The 23391-nt window shown below is 40.9% G+C and overlaps 1 protein-coding gene across 3 annotated transcripts in view; it reads left to right on the top strand.

Annotated features, from left to right (window-relative positions):
• The window catches only part of pdlim2 (PDZ and LIM domain 2 (mystique)), an 84975-nt gene that overhangs the window by 21523 nt on the left and 40061 nt on the right, over window positions 1-23391 (top strand). For all 3 annotated transcript variants that reach the window (XM_017696400.2, XM_017696401.2, XM_017696402.2), the window contains exons 3-6: window positions 19-170; window positions 9943-10012; window positions 11207-11358; window positions 12940-13009. In XM_017696400.2, coding sequence (XP_017551889.1) covers window positions 19-170; window positions 9943-10012; window positions 11207-11358; window positions 12940-13009 — 444 coding nt within the window. The remainder of the gene's footprint in view (window positions 1-18; window positions 171-9942; window positions 10013-11206; window positions 11359-12939; window positions 13010-23391) is intronic.

Below are 23391 nucleotides of genomic sequence, written 5' to 3'. Positions count from 1 at the left end.
AACTGTGTTTATCTCTAGGTAAACTCTGGCAGTAAAGCTGAGATGGCCTGTCTCCAACCCGGTGACATCATTATGGAAATAAATGGAGAAAATACTGCTGACATGCTTAACGTGGAGGCGCAGAACAAAATCAAGAGTTGCAAGACGCGTCTGCAGCTGCTAGTGGAGAGGTGAAGCCCTACGCGCTCATACAGACACCCATTGATACATAAACAGACACGATCTAACACAGTTGGAATTGTTCACTCTGCAGACACCCATTAACGTGCATGACGATCTAAGGCACAGATGTGATTTCTTAATTAAAAAAATACAGTGATGTCAGTATCTGTCATATCTAGTCATGTCATGCCCAAACATCAGTCTAAAGAACATTCCAGACAGACTCTGACTCCGCATTAGGCTGTAGACCAGGGGTGTTAAAATCTGTTCCTGAGGGGTTGGTGTCTATTACCCACTTGCTCACCTAAGCTGCATATCCTCCTGGGTTGCGGGGCGATGCTGGAGCCTATCTCAGCGCTCATTGGGCAGAAGGCAGGAAAAAAGCTGGACTGGTTGCCAGTCCATCACAAAGATCACACAAATACATATTCTCACACACACACACACACACACACACACACACACACACACACACACACACAAACACGCACACACCTAGGGCTAATTTAATATGTCCAACTGGCCTGACTGCATGTCTTTGGGCTGTTGGAAGAAACTGGGACACCCGAAGTAAACCCACACAGACATAGGAAGAACATGCAAACTCCACAAATAAAAGACCCTGATCACAAACCCAGGCCCTTCTTGCTGTGAGGCAACAGTGCTTGGTAATGAGTCACACCTCAATCAACTCGCTTGTAAATTGCCAAGTTTAGTAGGTGCGTTTGAGTAGGGAACATTGGCTAGACTTCGGCCCTCTAATACTGGAATTAACTTTTTATACTCCTTGGATCCACCGGTGGTTCCAAAGTGCACATCGTCATATTCTTCTTCTATGTCTTCTTTCTAGTCAAATAGAAGGGTAATGTAATTTTACAACTTTCTAATAAAAGAAGCTGAGCCGAACAGTCAGCTAAAAGCCGACCCTATAAACTATAAGCAGATGCCGTCTCTACAGTGCTATGTTCTGTAAAAATTCTTCAGAGATTTTTGTCTTTCAGCAGTAAATTGTAAGCATACAGCAATATGTGTATGATCATAAAACACATTGTCTGTTAATTTGGGGGCAACTTTTACTAAAAAAAAAAACTTGCACTTATTTCATACAGGTACTGAATAATTGCCTTATGATCTGGTCATGTAAAATGAACATGGACCAGCCAAAATATACCCTGTGGAATAAGAGGTTAAACAGTAGTATTGAACAGTGATTTTGTCTTGTACGGAGTCAAACATTTACAAACATTAGGCTGCTTTGGGACTCAGCTTATTTGGCTTATAACTCTGCATCCACATTCCCTCAACCTAAGTGACGTGACCCCAAAGCAGCTAACAGTTTTTGGCCCACTGTAATGAATGAAACATTATTATAAAATTCACAATGTTTTATGATTTATACATATATAAAAATTAGTTTGTGCATAGACTTGTACTACCTTAACTGTTCTTTACAACTTGCGCTCTCTCTCTCTCTCTCTCTCTCTCTCTCTCTCTCTCTCTCTCTCTCTCTCTCTCTCTCTCTCTCTCTCTCTCTCTCTCTCTCTCTCTCTCTCTCTCTCTCTCTCTCTCTCTCTCTCTCTCTCTCTCTCTGAGCCATGTGGCATTGCCAAGTGCTTAGATGAGAACAGTAGTCTCTTGAGTTGACCACTACACTGTGCAAACATGCCATGTTATTCTGTTTAGTAAAAAGAGACCCCTGTTTGCAGTTACTCCACCCAGGAAAGGGAACAATTGGTTTCTGGAGTTCTTGCAGACTTTTTTTTTTTTTTTTTTTTTTTTTTTTTAAATACAGCCTTCGTTTGCTTGTTTTTCTTTTTTGACAATGAGCTTAGGTGTGTATACACACTGGTATTTCTCCTGCCATTTTACTCACAGGCAGGCACACATTCACTCACATATTCTCATTTATGGGTATTCCCTTATGCACCTGTATGAAGCCGCTACTACTGGAAATGCATTACCATAAACAGATTACCCTAACCAATTATAGGCAAGATTTAAAGTTTGTATAAAATACAAAACATGAGATGAAGTTTGTACAAATGTCTGGGCACAAACAGTCACAGCACTGCAGACACACTGGCACATCCAGGTCTATGTGCTTTCCATCTGTGTCCATGTGACTCTGAATTTTTCCTAGTTCACCTCACATCCTCATCCATTCCAGAAACAATACTGTGTGGGCAGTTGCGCCCTGCCGCAATATGTGCATGTGTTTGTGTGCATCTTCCTGGATGACTAGATGCTACCCTCTCATATTTGTTTACAGCTGCCCCCGTCTGCACTTGCCTACAATTTTTAAAAATAGAGGGTATGTATGATTTTTGTTCAAGTATCTTTTTTTTTTATGCAGAAGGGTGTGTCAGCATGACTTTGTCTTTCTCCAGCTGCTGTAACCAGTCAAACCTTTGGTTATACAACAAAAAACAATGTGTGGAGAATTTGATGGCTGATGCATTACAATGTAATGTATTTTGATTATTTTTTACCCTTAAATCCTGCACAATTTTCTATAGGAGTATTGAATTGCAAGTATAACATCAAATAATTTTAACACTACCCAAGTAACTTTTTAACTTGCACCCACATAACGTTTTTCTGGCTTTGTTTATTTGAGATCTTTGTCTCCACAAAAGATCTCTTACATAAGAACTTCCTGTCACCTGAAATGGCCCCCATAGGGAAGGCTAAAGGTCCTTTTATTGTTATTGTTGGATATTTGTGGAATTATCACTCTTTTTGACTAATAAAACTCTTAAAGTTATGCTTCCAGGAATTCTGGATTATTGCCAGAGGGCAGCACAAAGCACTGTGGCCACTCCTTGTATGCTTGCCCACAGGTCAAGCTCTTATATCAACAAAGTTATGTGATGTGCCATCTGGCACAGACTTTAATAACCTGTTAACTCTGAGGATGACCAGATTCTGTTAACCAAGAATCTCCTAGCATATGTTGACTGACTAATGACTCTAAGGCTCACCTAAGAGAACCTTAGACCACAGTTACATTTGTAGCTAGCATTTTGTTTAAATCCTACTGGTTGAGATGGTGTGAAGTACAGTGTGTAAAGAATGGCATGAGGAATGGAACTAGTCTAGAGTGAGCACCACCAAGCTGGCACATGAGGTGGGACCACAGTATTTGTACAGGCTTGTAACACAGGAGCGATGGCATAGACATCCACCAGTGAGATGCTGGAACTTGTATTTTGACCGAGAAACATTTTCACTCTTGACACTGTAGCAGACAAGTAACTGATCTCTTTCTACCAATTCTAAATGACCTGACTCAGGAGATCGACCTTGCCATAATAAAGTCTGTAATGTGGATGGTGAGCGGCTCACAATGATGCGAGAGAGAACTGTCCATGGTTGCCCTGCGCCCGTTGGCAAGAAGTGTATCAGTGCCAGGTTAGCAATGTGATGTGCAACTCCAGTTGATTGAATCCTCACTTCTAACAGACCACATCCTAAACTGATTGGGGGCAGTCATGGGCTGGAGGCTAGGGAACCAGCCTTGTGACCGGAAGGTTGCTGGTTCAATCCCCAGAGCCGACAGCACATGACTGAGGTGTCCTTGAGCAAGACACCTAACCCCCAACTGCTCCCCGGGCGCTGCAAATTGGGCTGCCCACCGCTCCAGGCAAGTGTGCTCACTGCCCCCTAGTGTGTCTGCTCACTAGTGTGTATGTGGTGTTTCACTTCATGGGTGGGTTAAATGCGGAGGTGAAATTTCCTCATTGTGGGACTAATAAGGGTCTCTTAATCTTAATACCAGAGGCACGCTGTAGAGGGCATAATACTTTCATGAGCATGACATTGTGATCAAAATACAGTAATGTGCAATTCTCACCATGGTGCATTTGTGCTTGTAAGCTAGAACTGATGAAGCAGCTGCTGGAGCTACAGATGTCATGTCTACAAAATACGAGAAAGTGAGGAATTTCCAACAGCTGCCTGGTTTGACATGGGACAGAACTGTTTTGGATGCCATCATGCCATGATGGCATGTCCTCCACTATACTTTGCAGTAGAAATGATGCAGAAAAACCAAAGCGTCAGCTTCAGAACTTTGATTTAAACACCTTTCATTTTATTACTTGGATGGACTGATGGATTGATCCTGCTAAAAAAAAACAGGGCACTGTATGTTAACAATTGGCTTATCCCACCTGTGCCACCAGATGGATTGTGTCAAGAGAACCGTCTCTAATAACCCAGATGAGCATGCAGTGTGGCTGATCAGTTGCTGCTGTGGGGTAGAGTATTAATGGACCTTGTCCATGGAGGCAGCTGTTTCTGAGCCTGCTGCTTTGAAGTTGCACAGCCTTTTATATACTTTTGTACTCTGTGTCCCTTTTTCTGTCTGTGGCCCCCCATGTTTGGTGACCCCTCACCGTTCATGTGTGAGAGGCAGGTATGATGAGAATGTTGAACTGAATGCAGTGCATACAGCAGCTTGCAAACATTGCGTGTGACAGAAATACAAAATGTAAAATTAAAACTTTGTACAGAATGAAAAAAATGTTCCTAACTTTTGCATATCACTGTTGTCAGAACACAACCTTGTATCTCCAAAACGGTAACTTTACATGAGAAGGAAAAAACATTCTTTACTTTCGATGTCAGTTAATGAAACCAGAACTTTTTACAAAGTCATTTTTGACTCCTCCTTTTTTTTCCCCATTCATAATGAAATTTATATGCAATGTAAAGGGCTACAGGCATTTTCAAATTATGCCAAAAACGAGATACGAGGTTTTTGTCTCGACATCAGCGAAATGTTATTGTAATTTATTTTATTCCAAGTAGTTTAATGTTCACCCAACATTTAAAGTCCCTGGGAACACAGAGTAAAATATTAAAAATGTTTGTATGATACTAAACTTGAGCGTCATCAACCAGCAAAATTGAGTAAAAAACATAGCTTACATGTAGCTTAATTGACAGCTTTCTGACCAACACTCCTAGCCTTCTGTGCCACTTCTACAGAACTAAAATCGCTATCTAGCTTCTGTGTGATGGTAACTAGATGAAAAGATTCATGAACGGACGACTGAACACACATGGATGGACAAAGCAGCATGTGAAGAAACAATAGACGTTCAGATGGACGGACAGACAGGCGAGCAAACGGATGGATAAAGCAATGCATGATTGAAGAAAGTGATGATTGAGCAGTGTTTGCGTATGGGTAAACGAATGAACAGGCAAAATGCAGCTGCAGACAGGTGATCTAGCTTCCTAGCTTTTGGGTTAGCATTAACTCGCTAAGATTCTCTGACTGTTTTGTGTGGGCGGGGCAGGACCCATCAACTTTGATTTATTTTTTATTTATTTATTTATTTTAAACGCAGAGTTAGGAAGAACTTAAGAACTGTTATTCTGTGATAGCTACTGTCCTTAATTCAGTCACAACTAAAGTTGTCATTGTGACCAAACGAATAAGATTTCAGAGTTAGAATGAAAGTTTCTGTGATATGACCCCTGGTCCATGCTAACAAGATTGCATCATGCAATTCCTGCAAATTTGTCAAGGGCACTTTCATGCTGTGAACCTCCTGTTCTACCACATACCAAAGGTGTTCTATTGGATTCAGATCCAGTGACTAGAAAGGCCACTGAAGAACACTGAGCTCATTGGCATGTTCACAAAACCAGCTTGAGATGACTTATCATGATAAACAAAATTCATATTGTTCGATATCGATACATATCATGATTTTTTTATTTTTTTTGCTCCTGAGTGGTTGATTTGCTCTTCTATACTATCCTTTATGGTCAGAACATTACAAATATTCACCTAACAGTGGAACGTTTCACAAATCTGTCACGGGACAGTGGGGAAAAAGTTTCTGGTGAGCTGTTTTTATCAGCTGGAAAAGCACGGCCACAGTTTTTGCAGTAGTCATAATTTAAGAAAGAAAATAATTTTTTTTAGCCGTCTGGTGACGAGTGCTCGGCTATTCTGTTACAATTGCTGAGCAAGTGGCCAACAACAGGGCTTAACTGTTTAGTTTTTCAACAACGTCAGCTTAGTACGAACAGCAAACGTTAGCTGGCTCAGCACATCAGTGATGGACCACACCGCCTTACTGCCATCAGTCCTAACACAGCCATGTCAGAGCATATCACAGTATTCAAACACCAGCTAACAGACACCTGGATTTCTCTATTCTATCTTTTTTCTCAATTCTATCTCTGTTCTATCAGGTGAACCGCAATATATCCAACACCAGACAAACTGAGTCCTCCTTTTAAGTGTTTAAACTGAAAGCGGTACTTTTGTGTCTTGTTTGATCCACAGTAATATCAGTTCATGTATATTGTGCGAATGACAGAGCCCTGCTTCAAGTTGGCCAACTGCTATAAACAGCTAGCCTGGAAAGACAGCGCTCTCCCACTCTCCAATGCCTCACAACCTCCTCAGTTTACTTTCGTTTAAATCAGGTCTGTAACTGACATGCCCACTTCTTTCTTTCACTTTCGTAGCTCGGGAATGCACTAATACTAAAATAGGACTGTTTTAGAGCTGTGATACGCTTCAGTTGAGAGGATGTACAGAAAGAGGTGAGTTCACAGTACAGTTACGCCGCTTATCTTATCAGTCATACTTGGTCACAGAATCAGATCGCCAATTGCTCCACTCAAATAGGGATTGTATAACTCCACGTTTCAGACGTTGCTAAAGTATATTTGGCAAATCATTTTATTCGTCGCCCCTTCCCTCTCTAAACATGTTGAGAAGCTTGGAAGTGCTCCCTCCCTATTATATCAAAAATTTATCAAACATTTCTTGTATTTCTATCGAGGAAAGTTTATATTGCGATAGTTATCGTTAGCATTTTATCACCCAGCCCTACAATAGAGGATAGGTAAATTACTTGGCCTATTTAAGGATTATTGCCATGTTGTTCAAGCGATGAATGGATTGGTATTAACGGGCCCAAAGTTTACAGAGAAATCATTCCGCTTACCATTACACCACCTCCACCAGCCTGGACTGTCGATAAAAGGCAGGTTGGGTCCATAGATTCATGCTGTTAGTCCCAAATTCTAAAACTATCTGTGCCTCAGCGGAAATGGGCAGTTATTAGATCAGGCAAGGTTTTTTCAGTCTTTACTGTCCAGGTTTGGAGAGCCTGTGCCTGCTTCAGCTTTCCGTTCTTGGCTGACAAAAGTGGAAACCAATGAGGTCTTCTGCTGTTGTAGCACATCTACCTTTAACATGTGTATCCTGGGAAACTTTTTTGCTCACTTTTTTGTTATACAGAGTGATTTATTTATATTACCGTAGCCTCTCTGTGAGCTTGAACCAGCTGAATGGTCAGTATGTAAAGAACTATCTACAGATGCAGGCATAGAATTTTCAGTTTGTTGCTGTTCTCATTTAAACACTACATTGCACATCAGGATGCATCATGGTTTTAAAAGTAGCCGTTCAGACCTTGCTCTTATACATGCATCATTTTGGCAAAACCATTAGTCGTAAATTAGTGATGTGACACAGCACCAACCCCTTCAAGCTATTGAGCATTCCATATGTGATTTCCTCAGTACGAGAGTGACTGCTATCTTACCGACTTGCTCTAAATCACTGCAGGTCCGCCCCAAGAAATGCTTAACCAAAACAGTTCAAGAGCTGTTGAGATGTTAAAATTTATGGCTGCTCTTCAAACTGGAGCTTCCCAGCTGTGTCGAAACAGCACATTCTCTCGTTTCTTTCCTCCACACTGCACTCTACAAGGGAAGGGTTAATGTTCAGAGGCCAGAAGTCAAAGGCTAATGAAGATGATAAAGTTGATGTTTGACTTTGACCAAACTGAGTTTATGGACTGATTGATTGTTGAGTGCCATACATTTTTGTATGCTGTTCATTCTGTCGCCATTGGACCATTTAGTTCTTAGTAACTGCAGATTGTGCATAATCAAGTTCTTATTGTAAGGCCTTATGCTTTTTAACAATGTGTGCTTGTAAAAATGTTTAAATACAGGCAGCAGTCATCCGTCTCTTGCTAATAGTGCCTGTCCTGGTCTGTGCTCTGCTGGTATTATTGAGTGGAAGTTCTACAACATGGATCAACACACATGCTGAACATGCTGCGTTTGTAGCAATAATGATGAATAGCATCTCCTGCGAGTAAGGACTCCGTCTCTGCCCCAGATGGTGGGGTGGGTGTGTGCGTGTGTGTGTTTTGAGTTAGCAGCATTTTCGTGAGAAACTGAAGCAGCATTGCTCTTAGTTTTGTTAACTGTTAGATGTTTTACATAGTTTATCTCTGTTACCCGAAGCTCTGCTTTAAGCTTCATCCACTGTAGCCTAAGGATTGATTAAAGGGAGAGACAGATGGGCAGAGGAGAAACCGAGAGGAGGAAGTTGGATTTTGTGTAGGTGTGGAGATCTGACTAGAGCTATTATTATTTTATTTTTATTTTTATTTATTTATTTATTTATTTATTTATTTACCTGGTGGTTTGATAGGTGAGGTAGAGCCAAAGCTCATTGTGTTAGTCCTTTGGACTCTTGGTGTAAAAGTTAAAGCTCAAGTCTCCCCTTTAGGAGCCCTGCAATAAAGTATCATTAAAAGTGGCAAAGTGAGTCTGGCAGGCTGAAGTGCTTTTAACAAAGCATACATGTCAGAAGCACTTAAAATTCGGGGCTTTGGTGCAGTGTGCCAAATATAAGGGTTTAGACAGATGAAACGATTACAGCTATCCTGCCTTATTTCTACCCCTAGACTGAGGAATGCAGGAAGGTGTTTTAAGATAGGGGTGCTGAAATTATAAGCCTGTGATATATTTGATGTTATGCCAAATGATGATTTGGCTTTTTATTTGGTGTGGTTACTAATTTTGTCTTGTACGGAGTCAAACATTTACAAACATTAGGCTGCTTTGGGACTCAGCTTATTTGGCTTATAACTCTGCATCCACATTCCCTCAACCTAAGTGACGTGACCCCAAAGCAGCTAACAGTTTTTGGCGCACTGTAATGAAAATATGGCAGTTACGTAAAAAATGCTGGGCAACTATGGATTTTTTAAAATAAAAGTAAATACAATAATAAAATACACTGAATGAAACATTATTATAAAATTCACAATGTTTTATGATTTATACATATAAAAATTAGTTTGTGCATAGACTTGTACTACCTTAACTGTTCTTTACAACTTGCGCTCTCTCTCTCTCTCTCTCTCTCTCTCTCTCTCTCTCTCTCTCTCTCTCTCTCTCTCTCTCTCTCTCTCTCTCTCTCTCTCTCTCTCTCTCTCTCTCTCTCTCTCTCTCTCTCTCTCTCTCTCTCTCTCTCTCTCTGATTAGGAGACATGTGGTTCGCAAAGCTCTCTTACAGTCCTCAGAATGCTGGCTCTTAATCGGGCCCTTGTGAAACACTGCTTCCCCATGAAGCTGAAAAAGGGATCGTTGTGCCCTGTAAGCCCAGGGGTTAATTTAAAGACAAATAAACATTTGCAGACATGAGTTGCTTCCTGCTTAAGACTCAGAATGGTGCTGATGGATTAGACAAGACTGTTGCTGACTTATTTTCAGTTCATTGACCTTTTTCCATATGTCATTAAATGCTGCACTGTCTATGGATCATTTGTAGCCGTGAGGTCAGAAGGGAAAGTTGCTTACTTTTCTTTCCCTTAACTTTCCTACAAAACTGTGTTGCTGAAAGTCACTGAAGCGTTTTGTTTGCACCTGCCGTCGCTCAAAGGCAGTTAGCGTTTAGCGTTCCATATGGCAACTGATGGGTTGTCCTCATCTCTTCCTCTACAGGCCAGCCCTGCCGAGCCCTGGACAGACCAACGGGATTAATCCCACTGAGCAGCTGGTGGGACGTTTCCAGGTCAGTGTCCAAGGGCATCACCTTTTGTGAATTGCTGAATTCTGTTTTACAGCCAAAAAAGCTATACACACAGGAAATAAGTAGAGATTTTTTTTATTACTTTGAAATATCCTGTAAGCTGAACATGTTCTGTGTACATTAAATATATCCATTAGTTAGTATCTCTCTGTACAAACAACTTGAAAATCACGTTTGTGATTGAGGCTGTTAATGTCCCATTGCTTGAACCTAAAATGTAGCATGTTCTGATCTGGTTTAGACTGCGTGTCATGTTATTTTTGGAAGTAGCTAGTTATTTGGCCTCTCTGGCTGTCTGTCCAGCTATGTGGCTGATTTAGAACAAACATAGTCCTTCATAGTCATTAAAGTCATTCAGTCAGCTTCAGCCACTTTAGAATAGCTCAGTGTCTCCATCCATCTTATGCAAAGTATACAGTGTTTATCCTTATTTATTATGTGTTTTGTACTTTAATTGACCTTCCTGTGTTATACTGTACATATCAGTGACCTGCATTTTGTTATTTATCAGCTTCAGCTTCTGTCAACGGTTGGTACAGTTCTAGCTGTCTTAGTCAGCAGAGCTCTCTTGTCTTGTCTACTCCTCAAAGGCTTGTTGCAGGTGCTCTCCTTGTCAGTTTCACTCCAACATTTCTGTACAAGACAGTTCTTGTCCCCAGACTGATTTAAGTAAGGAAGAGAAGATGAACTACTATCTGCTTAGCTGTGATTTAAAGATTGTCAGGGTTAGGCATAATAGTAAGGTCCCCTCCTTTTTTGGTTTCTGGCTACATGGCCATAACTCCAGGGCTGTGAAATATGTGAAAGGAACCTGAAAATGTCAAAGAAGACCAAGTTGCCACATTTCATCTTCCAGAGGGGTTGCCAGTGGCTGTCTGTGGTAACAGAAGGAGCGCTCTGACCCCCAAAGGTGGAAATTGAGATTGAAATAGATTTGTATCCAGTGATCAGTCTGTGGAGATAAAATGTATAAGTTAAGCCGCAGTGCGTAGGGTGGATGAGCCTACTCCTCTTGGGTTTTAATGAAAATGAGATCTTGAGTAATGTAAACTGCTTTCTTGGTTTTCAGAGTTGAACCTTATGCATGTAGGATCTTCTTTACTCAGCCGTGAAGTTTGAACCTTTCATCATTGTTTTAGCCCATTTCCTTATTATGTTTTCTCTGTGGATCTGTAGGAGGCTGTGCAAGTGAGCCGAGATGAGAACCAGAACTACAGAGAATACTCTATCTCCAGCCCAGCATCACTCTCTCCAGGCCCATACTCTCCAGACCCCCCCTCCAGCCCTGATCATAAAGGAGACAGGATCACACCCACCAGCAACAAAAAGTAAGGGTGATGGCAGTACCAGAATTTTCTCTGCAGTTTACTGATACCAAGTGAGCTGTCGAAAATCTGGAAAACACTCATTCAAATTAACCACTCTTGTCTAAATCTTTTTAAAGTGGCCTGTTCTGTAGAGAATATTGGAAAGAGAATGTCTCATGGACATGAGTTAAAAATAATAGGGATAACACTGACATAGTGGTGGTGTGTTAGTGAGTGTTGCGCTAGTCTGAGTGGATCAGACACGGCAATGTTTTTAAACACTGTGTCCACTCTATTAGACACTCCTACCTTGTCAGCCCACATTGAAGATGTAAAGTCAGAGACGACAGCTCATCTGCTACTGTACAGTTTGTGTCGGTCATCCTCTAGTCCTTCATCAGTGGTCACAGGATGCTGCCCACATGGCACTGTTGGCTGAATATTTTTGGTTGTTGGACTATTCTCAGTCCAGCAGTGACACTGAGGTGTTTAAAAACTCCAGCAGCACTGCTGTGTCTGATGCGCTCGTTCCAGTGCGACACATACAAACACACGACGACCACGTCAGTGTTACTGCAGTGCTGAGAATGAATCACCACCCAAACAGTGGTGGGCCTGTGGAGCTCCTGACCACTGAAGAAGAGGGTAAAGGAGGTTAACAAAGTATGCAGAGAAACAGATGGACTACAAGCTGTAATTGTAGAACTACAAAGTGCAGTTATATAGTAGAAGGGGCTGATGAAATGAACAGTGAGTGTAGAGACATGGAGGTGAACTTAATGAAGTGGCCTGTGTGTGTGTGTCTGTACACACACAATATATTATGTATTTATGATTGGCAGGCCTCATCACTAGATGTGTCATTAGTTAGAACAGGAATAAAAATGTCTGAATTGCAACATATGAGTAGTTAAAATATAAAAATAATAAAGTTGCTGTTGTTGCTTTACAGAATGTTTCCTGCCAAATTAAAGTGCAGAACATCTCTGTGGTGTTCACAATGTTCCCAGGGAAATTCAGAAATGAAATGCCATACTTACTAACTACTTCATGACTTGTAAATGATTCATATAAGATTTAAGTTTGTAAATAGCAACTCTGCATGAGAAGCAGACCACATGATTTCATCTCACAATAGATATACCCTGAGATCACATGGAGATTTGCTGGAAAGTTGTGCAATATTTTTTATTTAATAATGTATCTGTTATTGTTTGTTTTGAAGTAGAAGCCTACAGCTTTGCCTTTTATTTAGTGTTTCAAACCCACCAGCACATATGTAAAGCCATTAAGCCAAGAAATTGTTGTTGCGGCTCTGCCGTTATGACTGAATATCTAGTGCCAACAGTATGAAATGTTTATTTCATGTTTTGTTTATAAACAAATTTTTTTCTACAATTATTGTTCTCCTTGTGACGTTTTCATCTCTTTCTGTTACTGCCTCCCTGAATTAGTGAAAAATAAGCAGAATATGTAGCTGTGGTTTCTGTAGTACTGGCCCATTTCATGTCAGCTCCAGTTTTCTTCAGATCCTACAACAGGAATGATGCTTGACATCAAAACAGCTTGAAGTTGTTTAACAGTAATTCTTTTCATTTCTAGCCTGCAGCTCCGTTCCTGGTCCCCAGAAGAGAAAAACTCCAGTCATAGACTGTCAAGACCACTTTCTCAGGTAGGAGCCCAGGTACCAGAACATCTGTAAACCAGTGTAAATGTGAGCATCAGCGATACACATTTGGCTATGAGCTCATCCCCAGACAGAAATGTAAGACTTGTTCAAACACAACACATTCAGAGCAGCCCTGAAGGTGTGAACTTCTCTCTCCTCCAGTCCAAATGTCTTGTGTCTTGGATGAATTGTGAATCCAAGAATGCAGATGGTGGACTGTGCTTAAGATGTTTTTTTTTCTTCAGTGTTTGTCTGTGATGGCGATTTGGTATATGAATGTGTTTGAACGTCTACCACATTTTGTTTTTTGTCTGCCGGTGACTTCATGGGAAACAGTCAGTTTTCAGTAGCATGGGCATGCTGTGATATCTGTTCGTGAATACCAGGCCTTGAAGGTTGTGAGGAAATAAGATTACGAATTCCATCTGCTAATTACATCCTCCTCTCCACAAGAAAGAGCTTAGCAGTTTTGATATTTTCATAGTGGACGGTAAGTCTGAAAAGTCTGGAAAGGTTGCTCCGTCAAGCTGGCATTTACTCTCAACACAAGCTGGAAATGGTTAATTCAAAAGATCATTGTGAGGAAAAGGGCAATTATGGGTTGGGGAGAAATAACGTGCCTGACCTTTTTAGTGACTTGGGCTCATTAAAAGCATCTTTTATTAACATGAACCAGTCTTAATAGCTGAGTAAGGGTAATTGGTTAACTGTATCATCATTGATATTAAAACCTTCAAATTGTTTATTTTCCCTATGTAAACACCTACCCATTACATTGGTTGATCATTTCATGATAATTGGGTCAAAATAAATACATGTGAAATTATTTACGTTAAAATTGCAGAGGTGGACGAAGTACACAAATCATGTACTTGAGCTAAAGTAGATACCCAAGGTTACATATTATTCCAGTAAAAGAAGTCTTCCCTTTAGACCTCCACTTGAGTAAAAGTACAAAAGTATTTGCCTTCAAATGTACTTAAGTATCAAAAGTAAAAGTACTAAAAGATTAATTGTGACCCTAATGTCCTGTTATTATTTTTTGTAATAAGACTCGCTTCATTACCTCATTTTAGGTGAAAATACACCAGTGTCACTCTTGGTAAACCAGTCTTTTAATAGAATGTCATTAATTAGTATTATACTGATTAAAATGATCTTAAGCACAAAACACTGAAGGCAAACAATTAACATTAGGTAGAACCGAGTGCCTCTGAAATAAACTGAAACTTGGCTTGTTTGTAAAAAGTTAAGAATTATTTGCAACTTGGGTAGAAGTTTAAGTTTAATAAAAACCTGCTTTAACCTCAGATTCACAAATGAGTTGTCCTTTATTATATTGCATCTGTAGGTCTCTGTTTGTTTATAAACAAACTAGCAAAAACAATTTATAAAATTGTTCGTATGAATTTAGAAAAAAAGACACATCAGTCACAATTGCATATGTGTGCGTATTTCTATATTATGGTCTATTTACACAAAGTTAGGTTAGTTCCATCATTTTTATGTTGAAAATTTTACGCTGCTGCATTGATGTTGAACCGTGTGCTTGCACTGGGTCGGTATGTCCAACAGGTCAAAACAAGCTCAAAACAAAGTGACCGCTGTGCCCTGATTGGTGTTCTTGCTTTGCACTTCTTTCGTTTTCACATGATTTTTATACACACAAAGACCTAAAGGAACCACGGATTTCACAGAATGTAGTGGAGTAAAAAGTAAGATATTTGACTTTGAAATGTAGTGGAGTGAAAAGAAAAAAAAAAAAGCCACCCCAAATGGAAATACTTCAGTAAAGTACAGATACATGAAAAAACTATAAGTACAGTAACGAATTACATTTACTTAGTTACTGTCCACCACTGTAAAATTGCATCCGTTTATATAAAAGTTGAATGTTTCTTCTTTCTCCATGAAAAATAGACAAATAAATGAAAGGTTTTGTTGCGACAGTGTCAAGATTAAATGCTAAATAAAAATATAAATGCCAGAAGATGGAGAAAGACGTATGATGAGTGGGGGAAGAGAGGATGTTTGAGAGAGAACGGCGTGTGTTCCATACGCTAAAATAGTGAATTATTTTGTGGGAAAGTTCATTTTGAGATATGTGAGCTATGCAACATCAGCCTGACTCCCACAGAAGTCTCTTCAAGACAGCTGACAGAACAGGAAAAAACATCCAGGGACCTTTGATGGCTGATGGCATTCCAGTCATTTTCAAAGTGCTCTGGACGTTGGATAAACACACACTCAGTGACACGGCCTATTAAACACAGTAACGTCCCGATTCCCCTGGTAGAAACAGTCAGGTCCTTGCGTAGATGGCCAACCTGATTGGTCATGGGAGGACGCCAGGTCTTAACCACAGGCCTTAGTAGTGACAGTTACTTTCAGGCAATCTTTGAGATTGAGGTTTGTCAATGCAAGGTTGTATTAGTTAATAAATAAACAAAGTGTTCAACCGAGACTTTTATTTATTTATTTATTTATTTATGAATGACAAAGTTTGTTGTGCACAGCTTGCTAGCGAGCTGAGGAAGCCTGGGAAAGAAAGGTCAAATGAGAAAAAGCTCCTGGTCTTGTTCATGCCTTGATTTGGATATATTCAGAAAAATGTCAGCCATCTGCAGCCTGCAGCCACGGTTAATTCCTTAATCCTCGTACATATGAAAGCATAATGTTTGCGAAGACCAGACAGTTGTGTGAAGCACCTTATCTTTCAAAGTGACAAAAAAGAAATCAACACAAAAGCATGTAGTAAGTAAAGCATTTATAACAGTAAAAAGCACTACTCTTACAGGTCTTGCTCTTGGATCCAAGAAAATAAATCTTAAATGACTTTCATTCAAATATTACGTTAATTTACATGAAAGTCAAGAACGTTTCTTCTTTCTACCACCATGGAGCTTCACGCTATACAAAGCTGTGCAGATCTCACCTGCATGAACTGACCCTCCTGATGATGCTGCATAAACTCACTTAATTAACCATTGCTCCACCTGTTTTTCCCCATTTTTGTATTCTGATATTTTATACTAATGCTGTTTGCTATCTGGAGTTGACCAGAGGATGATGCGTGTTCCCATTTTGAGTCTTGGTTCCTCTCAAGATTTCTTCCTCTTACTTTTAGGGAGTTTTTCCTTGCCACTGTCGCCACTGGCAAGGCTTATGGGGGCTCGGACCCAGATTTTTCTGTAAAGCTGCTTTGTGACAACACCTGTTATAAAAAGCGCTGTATAAATAAACTTTAACTTGACACTTTTCTCCAATAAAAAAAAGCTGTGTTGGTGCTTATTGGAGTAATGACAGCTTTATGTTCTGCATATGTTTCCTCTGCTGTAAAGCGATACTTTTCAGATGACTAGTGCCACAAATGACATGAAAGAGTGAGGCAGAAAGGAGCAGAGGGCTCCACCTCTGTCAAAGCTGTCGTGATTGGTTAAACTGTGCCTTGTTTGGTCCAAGAGTCGTTTTATGATCTGAAATCCTAAATTTAGCCTGGCTTGGAGCAGGTTAGGCGTGTAGCAGAAGTTTCCAAAGCTGTAGTCCAGTAAAAAAGCTATTCACCATCGTGAGACCAAAAAAATCTAGAGTTACACCGAACTAAGCATAGTCACCCTTGCTTTGAGAGATCAGCCTCAGGAAAGAACACTTTTTCAGAAGTTTCTGAAAAGGCATAAATGCAGTAAGCTGAAACTGAACATTTTGCAGTAAATGAAACTGACATTGAATGTGCCGTGGTGTTTTACATCAGTATACCTAAATAGTCTTCATACGCTTTTAATTCTGAAAAGTTTGCCTTAAACGTCTTGCCCATCATTGTTGGTGGTCTTGCTTATTGCATCGGCCTGTTTTTTAGCATTGCAGCAGCAGCTTCTGATGGCCCCTCTTCTCATGCTCTGGACCTATATATTAACCACTACATTCCATTGCATTTTGCAGTGTGAACACACATTTGTGTTAAAAGTAGCTAGTACACTATTGATGCACTTCATTTGAGACGGCTTTGGTCTCACTCACGGAGTTGTGGGCCTCAAACTAAACCTTAGCTCCCCAATCACTTAACCCTGCTCCACAATCATAGCACAATTTATTGCCCACCATAACTGAATCCTAACGAGGGGTCAGCACCCTCTTTTAGTGTCCCTCCATTATCATATCATATGCCCAGAACAACATTGCTGTCATTCCTCTCATGCTCTGTCTGATCCTTCCATCCCCAGTGATGACAGAGGAATGTGTTCTGAGGAGGTTCTGTTGCTTAGATGGTTTTTGTATGGGAAGATAACATATTTAAGTGTTGATGAAGGCTCACAGCAGAGCAGTAGGGAGTAGAGAGCATGGATTTAGCTTTGTTAAACAGGATTGTCGATCAGATGTTTGATCACTAGCTTAAATCCCAGTGGATATGTTGTTGATAGCAGTATTTGTGCCACTAAGCAATGTTGTTTTTTTTTTTGTTTTAGCAGTGGATAACAAAGTTCTTTCGAAACATCTTGAAGACAGATCAGTACACGTAAATGTTATGCATATAGTGAGTTTCCTTTCTACAGATTTGGTTTCTGTCTGGATGGGCTTGACGGTCCTGTGTGAGGTTTCCGAAGCTATGCCAGGTTTGAAGGCATTCTTTTAGCACTGCTCAGGAAGCATGGGTTCATTAACTCCGATGTCAAATCATACATCATCGAATACAATCATGAAAGTCATATATTTGGAAAATATTGTGATCAATAATCTATAGATTATTAATATATAAACAGAACTGCACAAGCCAGAGAGATGATACTGAAAAGCAGAAATGACTGGGGGTGGTGTGATGTCAGCAGGATTGATCAGTAAAGATTTGTCTTTTAGTCTTTTTCTCATACACTTACACACAGTCACCCATGGGGCTGCCTGTTTCGTCTCCATTATCAGTTGAAGGAATGTTCAATGATGTATGCTTGTCTGCTGTAAGGGTCCTCTGCGGTCAGCTCTTGTGTGTGTTTGTGCAGTCTGAGGGTCCCGGGAAGAGCCCAAAGGGAAGAGACTCCCTGTGTGGTGCCTGAGAGGGTCGGGTCGTTTCCCTCACATTCTTCTGAAAATCCATTTGCCCTTTTTCCTCGTTTTTCATCCTCTCAGTGGAATCCCTTCATCCCCTCTCTCTTTTTCTTACTTTCCTCTCATCTCTTCAGGGGGCACTTGCATACTTGGGCTTTCGATTTGCTCCACTATGCAGTATCCAGAAAGTTTTGGGGTGTGCGCACACATGTTATGGCTACACCGTATATTGTTTTAGTTATTGTTGCAATATTAACCATTATTTTATATTGCATAAGGCTAAAATATGGGAATGAGCCCCCCAACCCCCCAAAAAGAGAACTGACATCAAAGTTAACATGTTTAATAATGCGCTAATGTGATAAAATCAGCAGCATTTAATATATTTTTTTAAGTGTTAACATTTTCCTTGTCCTTATATCCAGTCTGAAGCCCAGCTGCACATGCCCTGTTTTTATGATTTTTAAATACAGCCTTTAAATGGCATGTTCTATTGTGCTGTTCCCGACAACCAAATTACAACTATTGCAGTATTCTGACCTTGTTTATCATGATTTAACTACTTAAGACATTGCGATACAGCCCTGATCAAAATAACACTAACAAATCTTTTAACCATGTCATTGTTATAAAATCAATGTTTTTAACCCCCAAAAATCCCAGCCTTATTACACACTAAGGCTTATTAGTCAGTAGTTACAGTATCTTTCAGTACAAACTGGCTGAGCTGTTACTAGGTTATACAGGGCGATTCACTCGAAAGGGGCCCCAAATATTCTGTTGTAAGTGCTGTTAGGATGAAGAAATCTGAACCATTGAGGTGATATAGGTTGGCCAATAGGTTTGCACCGTGAAGACACACTGCTCCATACCATACAGACGTTGAGTGACTGAGTGAAGGGGTATGGGGGTATGCACCCAGACGTTGCAAACAGAGGTCATGATGGCTGTCCAGTGCATACCTCATCACTCCAACGCAGGTGCATCCCAGCTTGTTTGAAGCTCCATATACCGAGGAGCACATTGCATGTTGTTTTGTTCAGATTGCTTTGTCCTAGCGAGAGTTATTACAGAGTATTTGGTGCCTCTTTTGAGTGAATCTCCCTGTAGAAGTGTGTAATAAAACTTTTGGTACCTTGGTGGTCTCTGGCCATTTAAGTGGTTAATATATTGCAGGATCTTTTTTCCAGTATATTGCATCACAGCTGCAATGTATGGCAACATAATCACAGTGCTAGGTGTTTGTCCGTAGTTTGTAGTGTAGTTGCGTATGTGCACTGCGGTGTCTGTTTCTGTTGGCCCACCCTGTATCTATGATTTTGTGTGAGTGTGATTGCTTCAGATGTCCATGTATTCTGTATTCCTGTGCATGTGGTATACATTACTGTCTGACGTCAGAAACGCATTACATTCTTCATAGCTTTTATGTTAATTTTAGCGGGTTTGGTATTGCCTTACTGTATATAAAACTAAAAGCATTCTGCTTCTTCCATTCTCTCCATTGTGGTTTGGCAGTAGAGTGACCGCATGGAATACATCTACACACATGCATAGTTCCTAGAACTCATCAGGTGTTGTGTGGTTTTTGCTTCATGGGAGTGACGTGATCTTGGGCTTGATCACTGCTAGTGGAGGTCCACAATATTGCGCCACACACACACACACACTCTCCTCCCTTCCTGTGTCTATCAGGGCAAATGTTTTCTCCGCTGTTCTGTGTGTAATCTGTATAGTGTCAGGCGTACTGTTGAAGGATCAGGTGATGGAGCACATTCAGCACTGGCTAAAAGGCTTTTCCACTCATTTGCTCTTTAAGCAAAGAGAGGCTGAGTAAAACAGGGGAAATCTCCATTTTAAGAGCGCCTTAGCTGGCTGAGAGAGCGGGATAAAGAGGGAGTATCCATTAGTCCTGCCTGGCGGGGTGTAGAGTGTCCTGAGAAAAGTGGCACGTACAATGGGGGCTCTGATGCAAAGCATTCTGGGAGTATGGTGTTGGCTTTCCCATCTATCTGAGGCACAGGCCGGTCCTTGTGTACCAGGGCCTGGTAGAGATGGGCTGTGGGGGTGTGTCTCCTGCTCTCTCTCGCTCTCTGCTAGCTCAGTTTAACCATCCCCAGACCCCCTCCTCTTTCTCTCTCTCTGTAGTGACCCAAAAGCAGCAGGGACACAGAGATGGCCTTTGTACCAGCCTGTCCTATCCCAACATACACTTTCTCATGTCTGTTTGGTTACGTTACATCAGTGCTTCTCTGTCTCCACGACTGATCTGCTCTCTTTTACTACTTTAGTTACATAGTTGAAGCAGCTAATAGCTTTTTTACTTGTTTTTGGCTGTTTATGTGAAGTTTTTCCTCATGCCAATCAGAAGTAAGGGACATTCTTTCATTGGTCACACTCTGCCACACGTCTGAACCAAAGTCTTTTATGTCTCTAGCATTTTTAAGCATTTTATAAGCTGTACGATTACCAGTCCAAATTAATTATACTGATGAAGCCTCACAGCAAAATGGCAACAGGAGGTAAAGGGGAATAGGCTAAGCCCTGCTAAACAGTGAATTGTGGGTCAAAAGTTAATCACTGTCCAACTCCTGTGTGGCAAAATACATAAAAGCTAAATATGTGAAGTTCCTGTTCTAGATATTTGGTTCATCTGTGTAACGTTAGGGTGTCTGTCTCTCTTTGAACTAAAGTCTCTTTTGAAAACAGATTAATTTTAGCTGTCTGGTGACGAGTGCTAGGCTTTCTGGTTGGAAGTGCTAAACTGTATAGTTCTCAACAATGTTAGCTTAATACAAACAGCAAACATTAGCAGCCTCGGTAGGTCAGTGATGTATCGCACTGCTTTACTGCGATTACTCCTACCGCATCCATGTTAGAGCTTATCACAGTATTCAGACACCAGCTAGCAGGTGTCTGGGTTTCTCTGTTCGATCATAGCAGTTGAGAGCTGGAAGAACCACACCAGACAGTCTCCCTTTTAGGTACATTTAAACTGAAATCCATCCATCCATCCATCCATCCATCCATCCATCCATTTTCTAAGCCGCTTCTCCGTCAGGGTCGCGGGGGGGTGCTGGAGCCTATCCCAGCAGTCTTCGGGCCCTCCTCGCGACAGCGCTACCCACCATGGCACCGTGCCGCCCTTAAACTGAAATTTTTTTTTTTTAAATCTAGAATAACATCAGCTTGGTCGGAGGAGGAGCAGACATGATTTAACGCTACTAAAGCTTGTTAGGATGTTAGGACAGAAGTGAGTTCCCTGTAGGCCATTACAGTTACGCCACTTATCCTGTCACTCGCCGATCGATGTACTCAAAGAGGGAACCTCTAACTCCTAACTACTTTCTAAAGTATATTTTGCGACTTATTTTACTCCTTGCCCCCTTCTGTAATCATGTTGTGAAATTCGGAAGTGTGCCCTCTTGTGTAGAGTAGTGTCGCTTTCCTTGTAGTTTCCTGTTGCTGGAACGTGGAAGTGTGAGAATTGTTTATTACATTTATATTACATATTTCTTATTTCTTTTGAAAGATAATTATCATTACCGTTTTATCGCCCAACTCTTCCAGCATTTCAAGCATTTTATAAGCTATACCATTTCCAGTTGTATTTAATTATCCATTCACTTTGTTCATCGTTTTGCCATGCCATCACCTTTTTTGGTGTCCCAAGAGAAGAGACCAAGTAAGCCCAGTATTCCAGTTGCTTTTGTAATATGTCTTGGTATAGAATAGTTGATAAAGAAAAAGAAAGTACTCTGTACTCAGTATTTCTTTTATTTATAGTTTCTATAGGCTTCATTAATAGCATAGAATGAAGTGACATTTACCATATATCAGTACTCTCAGACACAACCCTATGAATAGAACTTATTTCTTGTGGTTTTCCTTTATCTGAATATCTTCTTAATCAGTGCTCCACTGGGTGTAGTGCAGTGCTCTACATCCAAGTTCCTGTTGCAGTTGGCCCTTAATCACCCTGATTTTTGGTTTTTCCTCCAGTTTCTCTTTTCTTGTTCTCCTTTCTGTTCTATGGTAGCATTGCAGAGCACTCTCGGTCATGTTCAGATGACACGTCAGACTTCTTTGTATCCATTCTGATGCTGGAATGCCCCGCATTAGACTCTACACAAAGACGAGTGAATCTGATCCACGTATTGGGAAAGGACTGTGCTGTTTTGTCTTCACCAGGCAGAACGTGTTGCCAACTGTAGCGTGGCTCTGGACCCTTTGGCGTCCCTAAGCCCAGCTGGGTTGCCCGTGACTACTGTTGTGCGGTTACCAAGGGTTGCTGTGGCAGCAGACCGCATCCTGCGAAAAGGGCTTGTGGATTCAGACAAAAATAAGCAGAGAGGTTTAGTAGCTTTCTTCCGCTGCTTACCACGGCCAGTGACCTTATACGCCCACAAACACATCCAGATTATGCACACTTACACACTTCAAGATTGACTCCATCCAACAGGGATTAATACAGTTCATTCTGCATTCACCCACACAGACTGCACCCTCTTAGACCTCTTGGACCTTTCACTTCATTCTTTCTTTCTTTCTTATTCATCTATCTTAGCTTCCAGTTCAAGCCATTTGTATGTATTAAAAATAGAATTTTTAATACATACATACTTGTACATACACACAAGAAGCACCCACTTGTCAGCTCAAGGAATTTAATGTGCACATTGAAACAAATTGGTTTCATTCAAAGAAATACACTCTGACTTCTTCGTTTATTGTATTGGCTCTTGCACATTCTCTTGCTCTTGCACATTCTCTTGATTGGAGAAGGCACAAATGAACATGAATCCTTTCTGTGTTTAGTCCCAAATCCTTCCTTAGTCCACTGGAGTGTGTGTGTGGGTGTTCATGGTGGGTGTGGTGCATTGGAGCTCTTAGTTGCGGCCTTTCTCTGGAGCCATGGCACGCATGGTAACGATCAGTGACCTTTTTTGAACTCTCATCTCCAAACCTCTGTCTCTGTCCTTGTGTTTGCTTTCTTTCTTAAATGCTGCTCTTCTTTTTAGAAAGAGAACTGTGGAAGATTTGGAATAGCTGAGAAGTAGTCTTCCAGAACATAGTCTGAAACTACTTTGGCTCTGTCCCTCTCTTCTTTTCCTTCTCTCTTTCCCTCTCTGCTGTACATGGAAACACCAAGGAACGTCTTGCCGTTCCAGACTGGTCTTATAAGCTAGAGGCCCTCTGTGTTTCATTTGGCACTACATGTGTTTGAGCGAGTGTGTGCCAGCATGCGTATGTTTCAGCGCTGCAAGACCCTATTAATTCCCTGCTGATAAATCCAGGGTTGTGTCCACTTTCTGTCATCTTCGTTCTTACCTCTGCTCATCCTTAGCCGA

Source organism: Pygocentrus nattereri, chromosome 29, assembly GCF_015220715.1.
Source record: "Pygocentrus nattereri isolate fPygNat1 chromosome 29, fPygNat1.pri, whole genome shotgun sequence".
Taxonomy (NCBI): Eukaryota; Metazoa; Chordata; class Actinopteri; order Characiformes; family Serrasalmidae; genus Pygocentrus; species Pygocentrus nattereri.
Note: the sequence above shows the minus strand (reverse complement) of the source record. Positions and strands in the feature narration are given on the sequence as shown.